This window comes from Corylus avellana, chromosome 5 (assembly GCF_965113065.1).
Source record: "Corylus avellana chromosome 5, dhCorAvel1.hap1.2, whole genome shotgun sequence".
Classification (NCBI taxonomy): domain Eukaryota; kingdom Viridiplantae; phylum Streptophyta; class Magnoliopsida; order Fagales; family Betulaceae; genus Corylus; species Corylus avellana.
The window spans coordinates 22,589,958-22,611,095 of NC_142494.1; the positions used below are offsets into that span (position 1 = coordinate 22,589,958).

At 37.5% G+C, this 21,138-nt stretch overlaps 2 protein-coding genes across 2 annotated transcripts; one reads left to right on the forward strand and one right to left on the reverse strand.

The window, feature by feature from the left end:
- Positions 1-338: 338 nt before the first annotated feature.
- LOC132180973 (SCY1-like protein 2 A) lies at positions 339-14,896 on the forward strand. Its single transcript, XM_059593992.1, has 14 exons — positions 339-1,028; positions 1,861-1,965; positions 2,908-3,018; positions 3,816-3,998; positions 5,381-5,507; positions 5,903-5,964; positions 6,093-6,179; positions 6,396-6,482; positions 8,352-8,465; positions 8,968-9,096; positions 12,045-12,107; positions 13,088-13,249; positions 13,370-13,488; positions 13,575-14,896. Exons 1-14 carry the CDS (start codon positions 537-539, stop codon positions 14,506-14,508), a joined length of 2,775 nt encoding a protein of 924 aa, XP_059449975.1. The 5' UTR covers positions 339-536; the 3' UTR covers positions 14,509-14,896.
- An 810-nt stretch (positions 14,897-15,706) lies between these two features.
- Positions 15,707-18,923, reverse strand: LOC132183050 (mannan endo-1,4-beta-mannosidase 5-like). The gene is made up of 5 exons (XM_059596444.2): positions 18,568-18,923; positions 17,331-17,525; positions 16,797-16,919; positions 16,493-16,698; positions 15,707-16,223 (listed from the first exon to the last, which is right to left on the reverse strand). The coding sequence occupies exons 1-5, from the start codon at positions 18,910-18,912 to the stop codon at positions 15,821-15,823; spliced, it is 1,272 nt and encodes a 423-aa protein (XP_059452427.2). The 5' UTR covers positions 18,913-18,923; the 3' UTR covers positions 15,707-15,820.
- Between the last annotated feature and the right edge of the window lie 2,215 nt (positions 18,924-21,138).

Here is a 21,138-nt window from a genome sequence, read left to right on the forward strand (position 1 = left end):
AACCAATAAACTTTAATTGCTTGTGCAGTCTTAAGTGGTTATGGAGATTGCCATAGGCCCATGACCGCCATTTCGGCCTTGGTGTTGCTACTTTCGGAAGGACTATGTTATGGGATGTTATTAGTTTGGTTATTATACAGTGGGCTTCGGCCCAAGCTTTGACAGCCCTCCACAATCCCGACCCGGGTATCTCCCACGCGTGACCGAGCCATTCCACCTAAGCAAACAAATCAAATGGATTGGAAGTGAATCAAGCCAACGGAAAACAGCAAATGAGAGAGATTAAAAAATAAAAAAAATAAAAAAACAATAAAAGAAACTACATACCGACCCACACACACACCCAGTCGCGGAGAGAGAGGTGGAAAAACAGTCCTCTTTGATCCCAGAAAGAAGCTTCTTCAATTCCCTCCACCTCCTCCTCCTCCTCATTCTTCTTCTTGTTCTTGTTGTTCTTCTTCTTTTGAATTATATTATACAAATATTCAAACATATAAATAGATATATTTGTATTCCAATCATTGATTTCATGCAAAATGTCTCTGAACATGAAAACCCTCACCCAAGCGCTAGCGAAGACCGCTGCAGTAATCGAGAAGACCGTACAGACCACCGTGCAGGAGGTCACGGGACCCAAGCCCCTCCAGGACTACGACCTCCTCGACCAGATCGGCTCGGCGGGTCCGGGCCTCGCCTGGAGGCTGTACTCAGCGAAGGCGCGTGACTCCACGCGGCCCCAACAGTACCCCTCCGTCTGCGTCTGGGTCCTGGACAAGAGGGCGCTCTCCGAGGTACGCGCGCGCATGGGCCTGTCCAAGGCGGCCGAGGACGGGTTCTTTGACCTGGTTAGGGCCGATGCCGCGAGGCTGGTGAGGCTGAGGCACCCCGGGGTGTTGCACGTGGTGCAGGCCCTGGACGAGAGCAAGAATGCCATGGCCATGGTGACGGAGCCGCTTTTTGCGTCGGTGGCCAACGCGCTGGGGAATGTCGAGAATGTGCTTAAAGTTCCCAAGGAGCTTAAAGGGATGGTAGGTGATTTTTCTTTTTCGTGGTTGAATTTCAAATTCAGCTTATAATTTGAGAGCTTCTGTGTGATTATCTGAACACTTTCTATGTGATTTACTGAATGCCCGTTTGAAAAATGAATGCGTTCTATATAATTTTGTTAATGCCTGGTTGAATTTGAGAGCTTATGTGCAATTGAGTCAGTGTCCATTTGAAGAATTTTAATGGTTTTGTGCGATTTAGTGAATGCCCGTTTGATGAATTTGAGTGAATTGATACCTTGTTTAGTGAATGCCTACTTGAACAATTTAGTGTTTCTGTGTGTTTTAGTGGATGCTCGTGTGAAGGATCTTAGTTTTGTATGTGCTTTAGTGAATACCCGCATGAAAATTTGAATGGTGACGTGTGATTTTTAGTGTATGCCAGTCTAGTTTCGAATGTTCTTTGTGAGTAGAAAATGACCATTTAATACTGTGATGGCTCTGGCATGCCCGGGCTCATGCCAGAGCACCTTAACAATGGTTAGAGTTTACTATACTGTTTTACTTGATTTTCCAACATGTGTGTGTTATATTGGACTGTGGAAAGAAGAATTACAAGATGAGGATTCAACAAGATTTTGCCAAAGAAGGAAAATAACTAGATCTTCGGAAAGAATGACTTTCCTGGATGTGCTCTGTTGGTCATTTGTTGTTTAGAATTTGGGTACTGGCCTGTGATTTTTTCAGCTATTGTTGGTAAATGTCATTCTATAAAGAAGTGCCTATCTTTTACTCACCACATTCTATCTAGGCAATTGATCTAGTCACACCTGTAGTTTGCTGATATAGTTTTATTTATTTATTTATTTGACAGGAAATGGGTTTGTTGGAGGTTAAGCATGGTTTGCTCCAGATGGCAGAATCCTTGGACTTTCTCCATAACAACGCACGGCTTATTCATCGGGCTATATCACCTGAGGTTACAACTTCTTCTCTTCTTTTTTATTTTCTTTTTCAATTTTCAAGTTAAGTGGAAGTGATGATTTTTGTAAGTTGGAGTTCCATACTTATAGTTTTCCTTTTTTGTTTTGGCAATTCCTTATTTTTTTTTTTGGGAAGTTGTTCTTAAGAAAAAACATACTGCTTAAATAGGATTTATCTTTTTTGGTAAGTAAAGATAATTTTGTCCAAAGGAGGAGGAAGCTTATATACATAGGGAGTGTATCAAAGCTACTCTTTAAGATGTTTTTTTATAAGTAATCGAAATACCATTAAAAGCACAAAGCGCACCCGAAATACACATGAAGTATACAAGAGAAAAAGCTATTCTTAAAGAATTATAATATGCAATTTAAAATATCTAAGAATCACAGAAAGTCTTGGAATAGACACTGCCTAAAGCAGTCATACAATGATCTTAAAAAGAAAGACTTAATTATATGTCAAGATGCTCATATACACGGGGTATATCAAAGCTGCTCCTAAGAATTATATTCTGAAATTCAAAAGATCTTAAAATTACAAAAAAGTCATAGAACATATGCCACCTAAAGCAGTCATCCAATTATAGAGTGATATTAAAAATAAAGACCTATGTATAAGCTGAGGAAGTTCAACACCTTCAAAAGTCCTACTATTCCTTTCTCTTCAGATTGTCCATGTCATAGACAAGGGAATGGATTCCAAAACCTTTCACTACTGTCGACCAAATTTTTTCTTGCCAACATGTGGGCATCTGAATCATTCTTCAACGTCACCTACAAGACACCAAATAGGGAAAACACAAACAACCAAATGTCTCTTGTATGGAATCTTTTAATTATAATGCTTGTCAAAAATTTCTGTGTGTTGGTTGTTTTAGCTTAAGTCCATGAGATATTGGATATGCATGTCCTCTAATGATGGTGTATATACTCTGCAGAATGTCCTTATTACTTCAAGTGGAGCTTGGAAGCTCGGTGGATTTGGTTTTGCAATCTCGACAGATCAGATCTCAGGCGATATGGCCAATGTTCAGACTTTCCATTATGCTGTGAGTAAAACCTTTGATTGGATTAGTAAATAAAAGATTCTTCAAATTGATTTTTACCTAGCTCCTTTTTTTTTTTATCATTTAATAGACTTAAGTTCCAATTTCTCTAGTGGATATTTTATATGCATGCGAGGTGGTATTTTCAACTCACATTGGTATTTTCACCTAGCTCCTTCATATTGAATGGGTGCATTATGAAGGTGTTGCAGGGGTGCTGAGTCCCACATTGGTTGTGTATAGGTGGAATTAGACTTTATATGTGATTTCAAGGAGTTCTAATTGTAATTTGATTAGTTCTTTTGAGGTATAGCATAAATGCAGTTAGCAAGTCCCTAGATCATGACGAATGGTATTAGAGCTGACTTAATAACGTCATGTAGAGCTGATGCACTATAGTGCAATGTGAGCTATGAAGAGGAGGTCAGGGATATGAGTGAAGGAGATTGTGATATCTCAAATGATCATGGATATGTATAAGTTCCATATTGGTTGATGAAATGTGAAAGCATTGCATGGGTGTTAAGTCCATTATTGGTTGTGTATTAGGTGGAATTGGGTTTTTCGAATTATTTTAGGAAGCTCCAATTGTAACTTAACTAGTTCTTTTAGGATATAGTGAACATGTGACTAGCGCGTTTCAAGGTTATGACATATTATGCTTGTTGGTGTGAGTGTTGATTTTTGTGAGGTTTATTTTAGGTTTTGCTCATTCATCTATTGTTGATATGTGTAAGAACACATTTCTAAGCACAAGTGATTTGCACTTATAGTTTTTTGATATATTATGGATTGTACAGGAATATGATGTTGAAGATTCTGTACTCCCCCTTCAGCCATCACTGAATTACACTGCTCCTGAACTAGTTCGGAGCAAAGCATCTTCTACTGGACGTTCTTCTGATATTTTCAGTTTTGGTTGCCTCGCCTACCACTTGATAGCTCGCAAGCCTTTGTTCGATTGCCACAACAATGTGAAGATGGTATGTTTAATTTATAAGTCTAGCTTCTTCTTGGATGTTGTTATTGCTCTATACCTTTAAAACTAGCTTTGATTTCTAAAAGAACAGAGTTTATAGTTATGTGCTTATTTGTCTTTCGAGGAGGATTTCTCTAACTTTGGCTGCTAGTTTGCCTTTATGTGCATTTCTATATGAATGTAGGGACCTAGTCTTTATAAAGTAATGACAGGGAAGCTCTTTTGTTTTTTTAGATAAGTAATACAAATTTTATTGAAAAGACAAACTACATGGGTGTGTACGAAAGACTTCACAAGAGGCAACAGTCTGAAAATGAAAGGCCAGCAAGATCCCACGCTCATGGCTCTACTTTTCCATTTTTGGTGTTGCTCTTGATACTTACCAGGCAGAAGAGTTGCGCCCCTTGTGGGTTTTTTTATTTTTATGTAAGCTTTATTTACAAAAATAGGCATTTTCATGCTTATCTTGGGTCCTGCCTTTTCTTTGATGCCTATCTTATTTGAGGAGGTGGGGGGCCCATAAGAGTCTCAGTTGTGATATTTCAGTTCCATGCTCTAAACTCTTGGCTATTGGCATGGGCTTAAATTTACAGAGGCATGATTTTTGGACTTTGTTAGGGGGGAGTTATGAACTTTGTACTCTGGATGTAGCCTTATGCAAAAGCATTTAGTGCTGGCAATTTGGTTAGGTTGTGTATGTCAGATAATCTGTTAAAGCATGAACTTATGCTTGTAAAAAGCTGTGTCTTCTGTAGCTTTTGTTAGTATACGATAGGTTCGGGTTTTTTAGCACTTATAGGAAAAGTGATTTTAGGAATCCAAAAGCAATTTTGGGATTTGTGTCAATTTGGCACTTCTACAAAAATTTCATTTAATGGGTCCAAAATCACTTCATTTTCAACTTTTTAAGTTGTAGGCTGCCACCCCAAAAACACTTTTTTTTGGATGGCAAAAAGTGCAAGCAGATGTGCTTAGTCGGTTTGGAATTAGCACATCAAATTGCTTTACTCTCATTTTGTAATAGAAGTACATTTTAAAAAAAAAATTGTGGTTGTTGTTCTTGTATATTTTTCGTGTACTAGGGCTTTGCCCTTTCTTTTTCATAAATTATTATTCATTAAAAGATATTTTGTTTTTGTTTTTTGTTTTGTGTCTTTTTATTTTTTATTTTTTATTTTTAAAATTTTGTTTGGAATTCAACTAAAAGATTCCATTAAAGAGTATTTCATGCACCTGCTGTACAATGTTTAGCACTATAAAGTTGCCCAAAATAAAAATTGAACAAGTAGGCCCAGCTTCATGAAAATTGACTTTTATATCATATATAACAATAATAAGCTGCGGGCTTAACTAATAATAGTTAATTCTTGTGTTCCTTTTCTGCAGTACACGAATACCTTGACTTACTTATCCAATGAAGCTTTCTCCTCCATTCCTCCTGAGTTGGTTCCTGATTTGCAACGAATGCTTTCTGTAAATGAGTCTTTCAGGCCATCAGCGATGGATTTTACAGGTAAAACAGGAGCCACGTGGACCATATAATGATAACTTTTTGTTCTCTTTTTTTTTTTTAATCAATAGTGGTGTAATTTAATAGTAAAGCTGATAGTAAACAACATTGTGATGCCCAAAAAAAAAAAAAAAAAAAAAAAAAATTAAAGGATTATTTTATGGGAGGAAAAAAAGAAAAGCATGATGGACAGTATTATTTTATGCTACTCTCTAATCGTTGACAATTATCTTAACAGAAATGCCAAAGAATATCCCCCCCCACCCCCCCCACCATTACAGCTAGCAATGGGTTTTGGTGCACTTGATCAATGTTATGGCACTAAACTAAGTAGAATTAAATGCTTCGTCGGTTTGGCTTTGTTTATTGTTTTTAAGATCCTTGTTCTCTCTTTGCAGGTTCTCCATTTTTCAGGAATGACACTAGGTTGCGTGCTCTACGCTTCCTGGACCACATGCTTGTATGCATTTGCTTATTAGATTGAGCAACACTTGCTTCTGGGATCTTGTCACCCCAGAGTTCTAATGCTGAATAAGTGATATATGGTTATAATAGAACTTTCTTGTTGACGATCTTCTCTTCTTGCAGGAAAGAGATAACATGCAGAAGTCTGAATTCTTGAAAGCATTATCGGATATGTGGAAAGATTTTGACTCCCGTGTATTGCGGTATAAGGTTTGCGTTTTTTTTCTTGTCCTATTGATACGATGATCATTCAATTTTCTGTTTGAAGCCTTTTTTTGAGTAATTAAACACTACCGTGAAAGACCATTTTTTACTTACCTGGAAGGGCATCTTAGGCTTTGCCTTATGACGTGAATGACCCAATTTGGTTAACAATCTCCATGAACATATGCCTTTTTGTTTTTTTATTTATTATCTTTTGTGCAGGTACTTCCTCCTCTTTGTGCAGAACTTCGGAATTTGGTAATGCAACCAATGATTCTGCCTATGGTTCTCGCGATAGCAGAGTCTCAGGTACTATTTATTTATGTTTGTGGGGTGAAATCAGTTTTGCAAATCTGCACAATAGAAAATTTCAATTATTTCCAATTTGATTTGAGATCTTGAAATTCACCAACATTGTTTTATCAATAGTATATTATCAATTTGAGTCTTGTCCGACAATACCAATTTTCAGTGAGATTATATTAATTATATATTAAAAAAGGATCAAACATGCTACGTAATTGAAAAGGCTGCACCAGAACTTAAGTGCTTCTTTACATGCTTGCTGCTTTCAACCTTGTTCAAATCCATATATAATCTTATGTTCCCATGTGTTTTTTAGGGCTATCTTGATCAATTTTCTATGATCCTGATTGCCTTTAGCCACTGGCCCCCATTTTTTTTTTTGTCATCTTTGTCTTCCATCAGACGTCTAATACTAATTTCTTGGATGAATGGTCTCTCGTTTTTGAGAGAAATCCAAACTGTCGTTTCCACTTAAGTAATAATAGATATTAATCATTCATAGGTGAACTTCTCTTTTCTGTTTTGCCTGCACTTTTAAATTGTTTCAACCATTGAGGGTGTGCATACCATCTCGATTGCCTTTTAGTTTGGGTGAAGATCTCATACTAATATTTTCATGATGCAGAGGACAATCTATATATTCTTGATTCTCTTAACTATTTGTTGTTTTCTAGTATCCTGGAGAAATCATGTATGCTGTGCATATGCGATGAGGGAAATAACAACTGGGCCTTCAGTATAGTCGTTGCCTAGTGATTGACAAGGAGCTTATAAATCATATGCATATTTATAAGTTTTGTACTGGGAGTGTGGGATTGAGATAAAAATAAACTAATTAAATTAAAGTTCTTTCTTTGGCCCAATTATCGATTAGAAGATTTTCTTGTCCAATTCACTTTGAATGGAAGAATTGTGATACGTAGAGTGTGTTGAGCATACATGTGTGAGTGTAAAAAGGTTGAGTTCCAGATTTGAAAATATCACGTGTGAATAGTTAATATAGCATAGTTGGGCCAATATTTATAGGCTTAAGCTTTTGGGTTAAATGATGTCCTAACATGCCATATAATGGTTTACTAGAAAACTTCTAAAGTATTCCTTAATAATTGGTATTATAGCCAAGGGTGGTGTGCGGTGTGGTGGATGATAGTAGTCCCTTTTGCAAGCGGGGATGGTGTGCATGGCACGGTCGAGGGTCCATTGAGTAAGGACAAATGTGAATGACATGCATATTGATGAGAGTCCCTCGAGTAGGGGCAAAGGTGCATGGCAAAGGCAAGCCTACATAGCACAAAAGTGATCCTGAAGATGACCTATAAGATTAATAAAACTTCCATTTGAGGTGGAGTGTAGTGATGTGATGATGGACTCACACATTAGAGAGAGATTATTGAGTACATACTTGTGAATGTAAAAATGTGGGACTTCCCACATTGGAAAGATGTAACTAGTGAGTGATTTATCAAAAAAAAGAAAGATGTAACAAGTGAGTGGTTAATATAGCATAGTTGAGTCCAAACCCATTGACTTAAGCTTTTGGGTTGAGTAATGCCCCAACATGCTATATTATGATCTTGCTAGAAGACTCCCAAAGCTGTTAATCTCCCTCCCAAAAAGAATGTGTATTCAAAGGTGGGGGTTGACTTGCAGTTTTGTGCTTATCAGCAAAACCATTTTATTCATTTTGTTTCCAGAGTTGTAATTATGCACAGTAAGACTAAGGACTAATATCACGGTTTTACTACCATCATGATTTATTACAAAAATGAATACGGATCTGCATATGATACTGAATCTCTTTTATGTTTTATCTATCTAGATCAGGAATTGATATTTTATTTGAAAAATGCATTCATGTCCTAAAATTTGTAGGATAAAAATGATTTTGAGCTATCAACACTACCAGCTCTTGTTCCTGTACTGAGCACTGCTGCAGGCGAGACACTATTGCTGATTGTGAAGCATGCAGACCTTATAATCAACAAGGTAACTATCAATATGAGGCATTCAACTCGAATACTTTTATTAAATAACAGGATCTTATGTGCATGGAAATGTGTATAAGTGCTTAAGACAAGTTGCTATGAACAAAATTTTTAATACATGTTTTATTCTTTCAATAATCCATATTTATGGCAATGGAATCATATTATTCCTACCCTGAGAGGACTAAGGGCCATGAGTTCATAACCTAAATTTTCTCAAGGGTGTCTTGATAACATGAGGCTCAAACGGAAGGTATTAAATCGTCTAGGAGCACCTAGATGACTTTAAAAGTTCAAATGTAGTCCCTTACTACTTTGGCACAACTGTTCTTGCTGTCACAGTTGGTTACAAGATTCTACTTGTTCTAGTTGAGACAGCTTCTCTCTGGAATGAAGCCACTGCCTCTTTCTTTCTTTTTTTAAAGGTTTTTTTCCCTTTGATGAATGTCCTACTATCTTGAACTTAACTCAATTAAAATACTTTCTTTTCGTGATTATTGTAGACTAGTCAGGAGCACTTAATATCACATGTCCTGCCTATGATTGTTCGGGCTTATGATGATAACGATGCTCGAATCCAAGAAGAAGTTTTGAAAAAATCTGTATCCCTTGCTAAGCAACTGGATCCACAGGTAACTGCCGCTTATTATTCTTAGAGTAGTTTTTTCATTCTTAATTAGAGTTATTTCGATGACATTACATGTGTTTGCAAAACTGTACCTCAGATGCTTTAAATATCTGAACTTCTAAAATGATGATAAATACTATCATCCATTATTCTGAGGTGCTTCTTTGAGGATAAAAAAACTGTTGAACATAATTTCCTTCAGTCCTTGTATAAATTACCAACTGCAGCTATGGTGATGCCCTAGGTAATCTTTTGTGGACTGTCTATTTATGCTCCATTTAGTGCGCTTGCAACGATACATAAGCAATTGTCCACAAATACAAAGTTCTAAAGAATAAAGATAATATCTCCTCCATCTTCCTTTCCCAGTCCTCAAAACTTCTGTAATTCATTTTCCTCCATAAACATCATAAATAGACATAGGCACCATCTTCCACACTACAGTAGAGGTCCACTAATAGGCATGCAGATCGACAATATGTCTAAGCATATCCCAAGACATTCCAAAATGACTGAAAAAGGCAATCCAAATGGCATAAGCCACATCAAAATGAAGAAAAAGGTGGTCCATGGATTCCCCATTCCTCTTGCATGTGCAACATCTACCCATCACAATAATGTGTTGCTTCCTGAGATTGTCCATGGTAAGGATCTTCCCTAGAGCCGCCAACCACGCGAAAAATGCAAGGAAAAGCTTGGGGAGGGCCACTACTGGCTGGAGTAGTCCCTTCATGCAAGGAAAAGTTCACGGCTGCTCCTGTGCAACACTTTCCTCTTCCCTCTTCATCAGACACGGCCGGTGATGCAGTAGCTCTGGTCCCCCTTAGAACTAGGCTCCCGAAACTCGATGGTGGTGGCAAAGTGTGCAGGTCAGAAGAGTTGGCAAGCTTGTTTCGGCAAGTCGGGCCTAGTAAAGGTATTTGTTTGACCTTGTTTGTCTGATAAAGGAAATGATGAGGTCTAAGTCTTCGGCTGTAGTGTTAGGAAAGTATCAGGAATCCGGTATGGGATCTTTGGGATTCGACTCAGCTCCTCCCAGTTCTGAATGGGTGCTGGTTGTTAGCAGGGGAAAAATTCTTTAGCCTAATTTTTCTCCTGCTTCCTCAATTTCCTCTCCTGAGGAGGTTTAGGGGCATTATTAGTACTGACAACGGAAAGGTGATTGTTTCCTATGAGATGGAGGGGAGTGCTGAGGGTGTTGAGGATAGGAATGTCTCTGTTGTTGATGCAACTCCGCCTTGCTTGGATGTGGAAGTTTTTTCTGTGGTGGGTCCCATCTTGTTGAGTTCCTGCCTCCCCATCTGGTTGAAGACTCGTATAGGGGCTAAATCTTCAGCTTGGGTATATAGAAAGTGAAGGAAATTAGGCATCGTGTGGGGATTTTGGCCTTGCTAATTGCCATTGAAGCGGGTCTATCTCATAGCATGTTGGGCCCTAGTTCTAAGCTGGGTGGTAAAGAAAATAGAGAGTTAAAAAAGTTGTCCTGCTCTATCAACAATGATTCGAAAGGAGGTAGTACATGTCGAGGTAAAGCTAGGGGGAGGGCTTTGATTGGCTTTTATGAAGCCTAAGGGATTATCTTGGAATGTGAGAGGGTTGAAATGTTGAATGAAGTTGACAAGCACCTTAGAGTCAGGAACTTGCGTAGACAATGGAAGGCATATATTATTTGTTTTTAGGAATCTAAATTGGAGCTAATTTCCAACAGTATTGTGCATAGTTTGTGGGGATGCCAAAACGTGGATTGGTGTTACTCAGCGTCTAGAGGGGCCTCCGTTGGTATCTTGATTATGTGGGATAGAAGGGTGGTGGAGAAAGTTGTGTAGGGTACTTACTGTAACCTGCTCCTTTAAGAACGTTGAAGATGGCTTCTCAATCTTGGGCTTTTGTGGGTATCTATGAGCTTAATTCCGTAGGAGGGGCTTATGGGAGGAACTAACAGGCTTGATTAGTTGGTGGAATTTACCGTGGTGCAATAATCGGGGTCCCCCCTCTTGGTTCAAAATTGATATATTCCTAGTCTCTTCGGAATGGGAAACCCATGTTCCTGATATGTCTAAAAAGGTTGCCAAGACTTAGCTCGGACCATTATCACATTCTCCTCGATTGTGGAGAAATACCGAGCGCTAGAAGATATTTCAAGTTTGAGAATATGTGGTTGAAGGCCGAAGGTTTTGTGGACCGTGGAAGAGTGGTGGTCTTCCTATCATTTTGAAGGCCTTGAAAGCTGACCTAAAGGTTTGGAATGAGCAAGTGTTTGGCAATTTGGAGAACCAGAAAAAGAATCTCTTGGGAGAGTTAATTGTTCTTGATGGTTTGGAGAAAGAGAGAGTGTTGCGTAATAAAGAGAAACGGAGGAAAGACAGTGTTATTGGTGAGTTAGAGAGGGAGCCTTGTTAGAGGAGATGAGTTGGAGGAAAAAATTGAGGGCTCTTTGGCTAAGGGAGGTGGACAAGTGCACAAAGTCTTTGCATCGAGTGGCCAACTTGAAGGGAAGAAACAATTCCATTGAGTCGCTGTTGGTTAATGGATCAGTGTTTTCTGATCATTTTGGCCAAATCTCCCACCCCCAACGTTTCACCCACTGGAACTAGTTCTTTTTCCAAATTCACCCTCAATTCAGTAACAGCTTCAAATATAGCAGCACACAGCATAACTCCATTGCGCTAATTCATGATACCTATTGCATTTGCAGAACTTTCTCTTTTGAATTATTTTCTTATTTTCAAACTTACATATTGGCACATAGCTATCTTATGTTAGCCCCAGAACACCCCCTCCCCCCAAAAACAACCCCCCCCAAAAAAAAGAATGCTATAAACGAAAAGATATAATATAATTAGATGTTATACTTATTTAAAAAAATAATTAGATGTTATTTTCCTTTTGTTGACATGCTTTTTGGGGGAGGCACTGATTTTAATGGATATTTACATATTTCATTCTTGCCAGCTAGCGAAACAAGCAATTTTGCCTCGTGTTCATGGCTTAGCCCTTAAAACGACAGTTGCTGCGGTATGTATATTTACTTATTTGTTTATTTTGTATTTTTTTTTTTCTGTTTAAGTATATTGTTAGGGTGTAGTTGCATATGTTATTAGGGTGTTGTTGCATATTCATCTTAGATCGTAAGAGATATGTTCTTTCCATTATATATCATATTTTATCAAGGTTGTAGTCTATTGGTATGATTACCTGAAGAAAGAGACATTCTGACCACTATGCTTTGAAGTTCTCTGCTTTTTCTGTATGTAGGCTGTAGGATATTGGCTTAGTTGAAAGTTGATTGCTTGCAAACGGTACTTGTTATCCTCCCACAGCCCTTTCCCCTTTGGCTAAGAACATTGCATCTAGCCAGAAACTGTACAGTAATAGACTAGTGGTAATTTCTGTTGTTGTATTGAGATGACTAGTTATCATTCAGATTGTGTGCGAGTGTCTCTGTACTTCTTTTTTTTTTTTTTTTTTTGGGGTAAAAGTCACTCTGCACTCCTCATCATTGGTGCTTGTTTGGCTTCAGTTATTCTCTTGAATATTGCTGAATTGAGTATTATGGGGACATTCCACAATTGTCCTTTTGGATGAGAAGCTATTTCCATTAAAAACAAATTTGAAACTAGGGAAGCAAACATTTGGACCTTAGCATGTTTGGAAACAGTGAAAAGATCACCTGTTTCAAGACTCTCATCTCGCTATTTGTACACCTAAATTCTAACTTCTTGATACCTGTAATTCAAGAAGTCCTTCCATGGCATTCAGGAAAAATTTTGGTAAAAAATTAAAAAAATAATACTTACACAAGTTTCTTGTTTAGAATGGTTATGCTTTGGCTGGTATGCTGCAGCTAGATTCATTAGCAATGTGAACTCATTATGGCACTTGATTCTTGTGATGCCATTTGAATGGAGTAATCATGTGTTACATTTTTTTTTTCCTGTGGTTTGGCCAAAATATAAGTCTTTAATCTGAACTTTTGGGTTTGCTTCCATTGGTAGGTGCGAGTCAATGCTTTGTTATGCTTAGGAGATTTAGTTACCACACTGGATAAACATGCTGTTTTGGAAATCTTGCAAACAATTCAACGTTGTACAGCTGTTGACCATTCTGCTCCTACCCTTATGTGTACCCTTGGTGTTGCAAACTCAATACTTAAGCAGGTAACAATCCCCAATACCTGACTGTTCTTTTTGAGTCTTCAGCTGATATCCATGAGCAGTAGGCAGAAAATTGTTGCATATAACAGCTGATTTTCCTGATGCTCAATTTCTCTTGTTCAGTATGGAGTAGAATTTGTTGCAGAGCATGTCCTTCCACTACTCATGCCTCTTCTTACGGCTCAACAGTTAAATGTACAGCAGTTTGCTAAATATATGCTCTTTGTCAAGGATATTCTCAGGTACTACTATATTTGTGCCCTTGCATGTGCTATCATGAGCAAAAGTGACTGATGAGATCACTTGTGGCCTCTTGGTTTTTTGACAGGAAGATAGAAGAAAAACGGGGAGTAACTGTGACTGACTCTGAAGTGAAACCATCTCCTTCTGTTAATGGGCTTACTTCCCAAGCCCCGAGCAAAATAAGTGGAACTGTCAAGTCTACAACCAAGAGCAGCCCGGCATGGGATGAAGATTGGGGTCCATCCGCAAAGGGAACTGCAACTTCCCTCCAAAATTCTAGAAACAATATTCCCTCCATTCATACTGATCTAGGTTTTCAACCAATTCAAGTAAATTCAGTGCAATCACAATTCTCGACGACACCTGCAGTATCTAGTCAGCAAACAGCTTTGTCATGTCCTCCAGTTGATATTGAGTGGCCTCCTCGGGCATCTACTGAGGTTACCCCCAAGTTAGGAGACTCTGAGATGCAATTGAATGCAGGAACTTCGTCCACTTCAAGTTTCGATGATATATTTGCTGATTGGCCTCCACGGTCTACTGGCTCCGTAAGTGGAGCTAAACCCACCAACAATGGTACGATAGGACAGCCCAATAACAAAAATGGGTCTTATCCAATATCGAGTACACCCAACAGTATGAGCTTCCAAATGAACAGCAATAACAGTTGGGCCTTTGACACACTCAATTCTGTTGAGCCAGTACGACAAAATCAACTGAATTTAACACAGACTGCAGGTAGTCTGGGAAGTGGGGGTCTTATCGCCCAAAGTTCTATTGGATTTCTGAAACAGAGTCAGGGTATACCAGCTTCAAGTACTTACACAGATAAGAAATCAACAGATCTTGGATCCATATTTGCTTCCAGCAAGAATGAGCCATCTGCGCTTAGACTTGCTCCGCCTCCATCAACTGCCGTTGGTAGAGGAAGAGGAAGAGGAAGGGCGGCCTCTTCAGCCTCTCGGGCTAGTCATGCCAAATCGCAAACTGAACAGCCACCCCTTTTGGATTTGCTATGATAAGTGGAGTTGTACTTCATTATATTTTAAGAAGATAAAGTGCAAAGAAAGAAGAGATTGTGGATCAGTCCTTGTAGATCAGCCAATATTCCATGCTGTGAGACAGATTTTGTAAAGTGTGTGCGTCAGTCCGTAAAAACACGGCGGGCAAGTTTCGCAGCTCTCCGGGATGGCAAGGTTTGTTATGTAATTGTTTGTTGTGCTTGGCTTGTAGGTTATTGTTTATTGCAAGTTTTGCAGCTCTCTGGGATCGCAGCTCTTCATAATTTTTCTTTTTTCTTTTTGTATCATTTAGATGTTGAAAATATACTTCAGGATAGTGTATTCTTCGAAAGAGTCCCAGCTTCAATTACTGGGTTTGGAAATAATAAAGAAAGTTGAAGCTTTATAGGCTGCTATTCGAACCTCATCTCAAAAGTATGAGGACGTCTATTTTGATTACTTATCTTTGGCTTCTCAAAAGGGGACCGTGAAACATTTAAATCAGGTGTTAGGGAAAATATGTTTGATATCTCTCCAGTTTTGTTTCATTTCGGTTCAAAGATTTGAGTTTTTAATTTTTAATTTTAAGATCTGAATTTTGATCATGTTTCTCTCTCTAGTATTTGTGCGAATTTTTAAATAGGAACTTTCTGATTTCCTCTCTCCACGGCTGTGTCCTCCACGTTTGCAACTCCGCCTCCATGGCCATGGAGGTTGAGCCATGACCGATCTCCCTGTGGAGATCTCCATCCGCCACCAATGGAGGTCAACCTCTGCTTGTGGCTCAACCTACATGACCATGGAGGATCCAATCTCCATGGCTGTGGTGGTTAATAAAGAGATTGAGAGAGAGAGGAGGCAGGGGAGAAAGGAGTAGAGAGGAGAGTAGTAGTTGAAAGAGAAAACTGTGGTGGTTATAAAGAGATTGAGAGAGAGAGAGAGAGGAGGCAGGAGAGAAAGGGGTAGAGAGGAGAGTAGTAGTTAAAAGAGAAAAGAGACAAATTTCTTTTTAACTGGGTTGAAAATTTGAAGGAATTCCTCTTAACTCAACCTATAAAACTATTGTGTTTCTTATCACGTGAGAATCACATAATTCGAGAAAATTAATAAACATAATACTCAGTTTTTTCATCTCGGCATTCAAAAAAAAAAAAAAAAAAAAAAACCAAAAATAAAGGAAATGCAACATTGATATTCTTTTTAGCAAGGACAGAATAACTTGAAAAGTAAATCTCATTAATTTCATCTTCTAATTATCTTGTTGAAACCCTAGAGTTCCCATTCCTTATGCTTAAGCTCCATTGCCATCCTTTTTCGTTCATAATAATCACTAGTCATTTGGTTGGTTATTTCGGTTACTCCTCAATATCTTACTTTCTGAGCTATTTAATGAATGTTGAAGAACTGCCATATTCCGAGATTGTTGAGCAATGATAGCCCTTGTAGAAGGGTTTTCGGACAAAACAATCTCATTTCCATCGAAGTACGATTCCATCCCTTTCGCCATGATTTGCCAAACTAAACCGCCGCCCATTGTTCCTCCATTTTTGGCAAAGTTGTAGATGCTTGTATAAACAGTGTTTAAGAAGGCATTATAACCTGCATCTTTCTTTGATTTTCCAAATTCGGCGAAAATCAATGGCTTCTTCAAGATGCTCTTCGAGTCTGTCCAATGACTCATCACCCACTTTTGCAGGAATGTCATTCGCGTGTAATCGCTCTGTCCTGGAAGCCTGTACGTTATCGAAATTTTTAAAATATAAAGAGCATTCACATCTGGCTCAGTAAATTTATTTTTTATTTTAACTACACCCAGCTCAACAAAAACAAAATCAAGATTTGGTGGGCAGGGCTCACACTCACCAAATATTTCAGCAATTTGGTGAGCAGGATGCAAATAGCATTTTAGACCCATTTTAGCATTCTAGCTAGACAAAATTTAGGTTATTTTTGCTAGTCGGATGAGAGTGCTGGTGAATATTTCTGAAAATTTTGAGCTTACCAGACATCAGGATATGCATGTATAGTTGCAAAGTCAATCTCTTTAATCATATGATTGGTTATAAAATCTGTTCCAACTTGGAAACCTTGAGGATTGTATTGCTTTCGATCCTGAATTGAGTCTCCATAGAAACCTTCCATGCCAACTCCCAATAAGTGTATGTTGTCAATGGATTTAACATGGGGAGCCATCTCTTGAACCCATTCCTGTTTGAATAAATACAATAATTTTACAAGTGCATCTATGTCTATATATATATATATATATTGCTATAAATTGTTGAGTTAGGGCTCTAATGGCTCACGTTTATGGTCTTGCCAGAGAGATCAACTTTGCAGCGTGGTTCATTCATTAGTTCCCAAGCCATAATCATCGGATCATCTTTATATGCAATTCCAGTGATTGTGTTCATCCTTGTTAGCACTTTCTGTGACAAAACCATAGATATAACAGACAAAAAGAAGGGAAAAACAAAAAAGAGGCAACATGTTAGTGTTAGAATATAATTTAAATGATTAACTCTACAATTTTTTGTTAGCTTAAATTTTTAAAACAAGTTGTGATTTAATATGGTATCAGAGACAGATGTTATGAGTACAAACCCTAACTCTCTAATTTAACCTCTATTTCAGCTAAAAATTTCGCTTGTTGAGCCTTACTTGCTGAGTGGAAATTTGAGCTCACACGTAAGGAAATGTATTAGAATATAATTTAAACGATTAAGTCTACCATTTTCTATCAGCTAATAAAGCTTTTGAGACAAGTTGCGGTTTACCGGTTTAGCATTTATTTCTATGTAAATGATATCCGAAGAAAGCAGCTTTCCTAAAATATTTACCTTCACATGGTTCTTGTAGTGCCCTTTCACGACTGCATTTGTGTAAAAATCGTCATCACCATTGACTGCCACGCCAGCACTTCTAGCCCATTTCACGTACTGAGGTCTTCCTCCATAGTCTTGGTAATTGTTACTCAAAGCCAAAATTAAACGAACTCCATACTTTCTTGCCTCCGAGATCACAAAATCAAGTCCCTGAGAATCGCTAAAAGTAATAATAAGCATTTCAAAGAAGCTACAAATCAATGCATTATGCGTGCCACTTATCTCACTCCCAAGTGGTTTGGGATTCGAATCCCGCAATGAAAACGCTTGGAATTAGGCTTGAGCAAATTTACCGCTTATCGACTTTCGACTGCCTACCAACCAATAGCCGACCGACTTCTACCGACACCGATTAACCAATGAGCGGCAGGCGAAACTCTTTTTTTTTTTTTTTTCCCCGACAAATTCAATTCGGTAGGCGAAATAAAATTTGTTAACCGAACTGACTTTACTGATCGACTTCGTCGATAATTTTCAATTTTTTTCACATACCGACTTGACCGAACCGACCGCCTATGAGTGTCGGGACTAAAATTTGGCAGAATAAGTCGGTAAAATTTCCGACTTTACTAACATTTTGATAAAACAAAAATTTTTCTATCGACATCAACCGACGCCCAGCATGGCTTGGAATTATTCCCATTTCACCGGCTAAGTGTCCACTAGTGCTTTCAGTAAAGTTGAGTATGGTTGAAACCGACTTGAGGGAGCGTTTGCAATCTCCCCGTTTAAATTCTTTCTGTCATTGATTCTTAGTGAGTAAGTACTGCTATAGATGGTCATGCTCAAGTAGGAAGCCACTCCTGTCGCCCCTGCGTCCTATCCTTTTGGACAGAATTCTCTTCCAAACTGAATTAGAGGAACTTCTTCCATCCCAATTTATAAAAATGACATGTGTTCTCTTTTTTTTTTTTTTTTTTTTGACATGTCCGCACAAGAGGGCGGAGGGAGATTTGAACTAGTATCTTTTTTGTTATTAACATGTGAAATGCACATGAGTTTTTAGAAAGATTAATTCAAACTTTGTCCCTGCTATTAAAAAAATATATACATCTCACATGTTCAAAAGACACATGTCATTTTGATAGATTGAGTTTGAAGAGATTCCTTCAATCCAGTTTGGAAGAAAACTCTCTAATATTATTTTTGAATAGAAAAAAAGAAAGAAGAAAGTAGAGAGAAGTGATATAACCTGAAAGATGTGCTCATCATAAACGCCCGGAGATATTTGGAGAGCTCGGTAACCTCCGTCTCTAAATGCCCATGTCCGGCAGACGGTGAGCCCAGCGGCGGAAGCCTCGCGAAGCACACTCGATATTTTGTACCTTTGGCTTGGCTCTGAAGCAACAACCATCATCCAATACGAGTTAAAGCCATTGAAGAGGAATGGAGATCCATTTAGTGCAAAATGGGCGTCTCTTGCTTGAATGAATCCTGAAACTGCGCCTGCAGGGACGCCAGCTTCACAAACAACGGCCATAAGGAGGATAATTAACACCCCACAAATATACTTCATTTTCCCATTAATGCATGCCATTATTTTGTACATGTTTTGATGCTTTTCCTTCATAATTTCTGTTGGTTTCTTCGTATATATATAGGAGGGAGAGAGAGAGAGAGAGAGAGAGAGAGAGAACAGGAATTGGTGAAGATATTATGAGATGTAACCGAAATTTCTGACTATAAGCGTTAAAAAATTGACTGAATGGTTGCAATTAATTTGTTGTGGGGTAGTTTTTGATGATATACATGGACCCTCACAATTTGGTACTAGCAATGCTAGTATGTTACGGTTTTTTGTAGTGTTTTCTTAGTGTTTTTTCGGTCTAAAGTGAATAATATTGTTTTCTATTTTTTTTAATAAAATAATATTCAGGTAAGATTAGAAGAACACTAAGAAAATATTAAGAGGAATGGTAGTATTTTTCATTTGGTAGATACGGTGTTAGAATAAATTCCATATTAACTCTGATTTAGTTTGCTTCTAAGTCTTTTATAAATACCACGTGTTCTCTTACATTTTATATATTTTTACATGGGGTTGTGGGAATACCTCCAGTTTCCTCTCCTACAATTAAATGTTTGATTTCTATCTGTTTGATACTTGTAAGTTGTTGTTGCAGTTGTACCATGCGTTTTTCATGTGGAGGTGTGGCAGCTCTAGCGCAACATTGGATGAAAGTCCTCCAGTAATATACAGACAATGCATGAAATTGGCATGCGCGCACCAATTGAATTTATATATGGAACTCCATATGCGGGTGGAAGTATATGCACTCTTCAAATTACGTCTCAATTGATAATAATTTTTTTTAAAATTTTCAATTGTGACAATATTCTTTTAAACTACCAAAAAATTGATAATATTTCCTCAAAGCCAGCAAAAAAATAAAAAATGTCCATAATTTTTTTTTCTTCAATAAGATGAAAATATTCTAATAAATTCGAAAAAAAAAGATTTTTTTTTTTTTTTTTTTTTTTTTTAAATTTACACCATTTTTTTTTAAAAATATTTCTATTTTATTAAGGCATTTTCTTCATTGGAGGAATATATATTGACAAATTTTAATAGTTTAAAGGAGACATTATCTCAATTAAAAATTTGAAAAATACATTATTAATTAAATAGTAATTTGAAGGAGAATATGTAGGTTTTTTCCTGTATATATTCTATATTTATACGAATTAACCTTATCCTTACACATAAAAGTAACACATTCAATTATCACTTTTTTTTTTTTTTTGAAACCGATAGTGGAGATGGACGTCATGCAAGAATAAAAAGCATGGTTTCAGTTAATGATGAATGATAGCTTGGGTGGTGTAAATTTGAGAGCAAGTAAGCTTGTGAAGAAGCTTAGCTGCAAAACTCTCTCTCATTATTAATTTCCTTTTGTCTTTCTAACTTTACTCCTACCAGAATAATTGATCCGATCCCCATTACAAACACTACATAGGTGATAGGTTAGAGTATGAATTTATGATTCAAGATCCACCAATAAAAATACAGTTTTCACACCCATGGCAGAGCCACCCCAGGGGTGGTTTTCCAACCACCACTTAATTTCTTTCTCTTAGTTATTATTATTATTTTTTTAATTATATCAATTTAATTCATCTTTCCAAACATATTTTTCCATTTTGTTTTATAAATCATCCAAACATAATTTCTAAATTATTTGTTCTTGGCATTCTCAATTTTAAATAAAGTATAGAATAATATAAAACAACATAAAAAATCGCACACCCCAATATATGTTTAATAGATAACTCAAGAAACCTCTTACAGGTTGCATATCCTATTAGCAGTATTTGGAAATATATTGGTTAGGACATAGTCAAGCTACATTTTTGATTGTTTTTTTTATATGACGGGAGACCCTCCAAAATAAGGTCTTTTCGTATACCCACCCATGAAAGATAAATTATGAATTCGTGTAACGCACTCATACCACACGACTTAGTTAAATTAGGGATGTAGTCCCAAAAAATTGCTTGCACTCAAGCAAAATATAAACTTTAAACATGATGGTTATGCCACCAAAGTCCAAGACCTAAGTTACCTTTATGAAATTTTCAAGGGCTTTGGCACTGACTTTACATAGATGTGTACAAAGTTGAACTCTTGTTGTGAAAACTCCATGATGCTTTTCTACAATGCTGCCTATATGACATAAAGTGTGATGATCAACTTTGAAAAAAAAGGGAAACCGGTCAACAAGTATCATCAGATAATCGTACGATGCACAAAAGAATGATTATT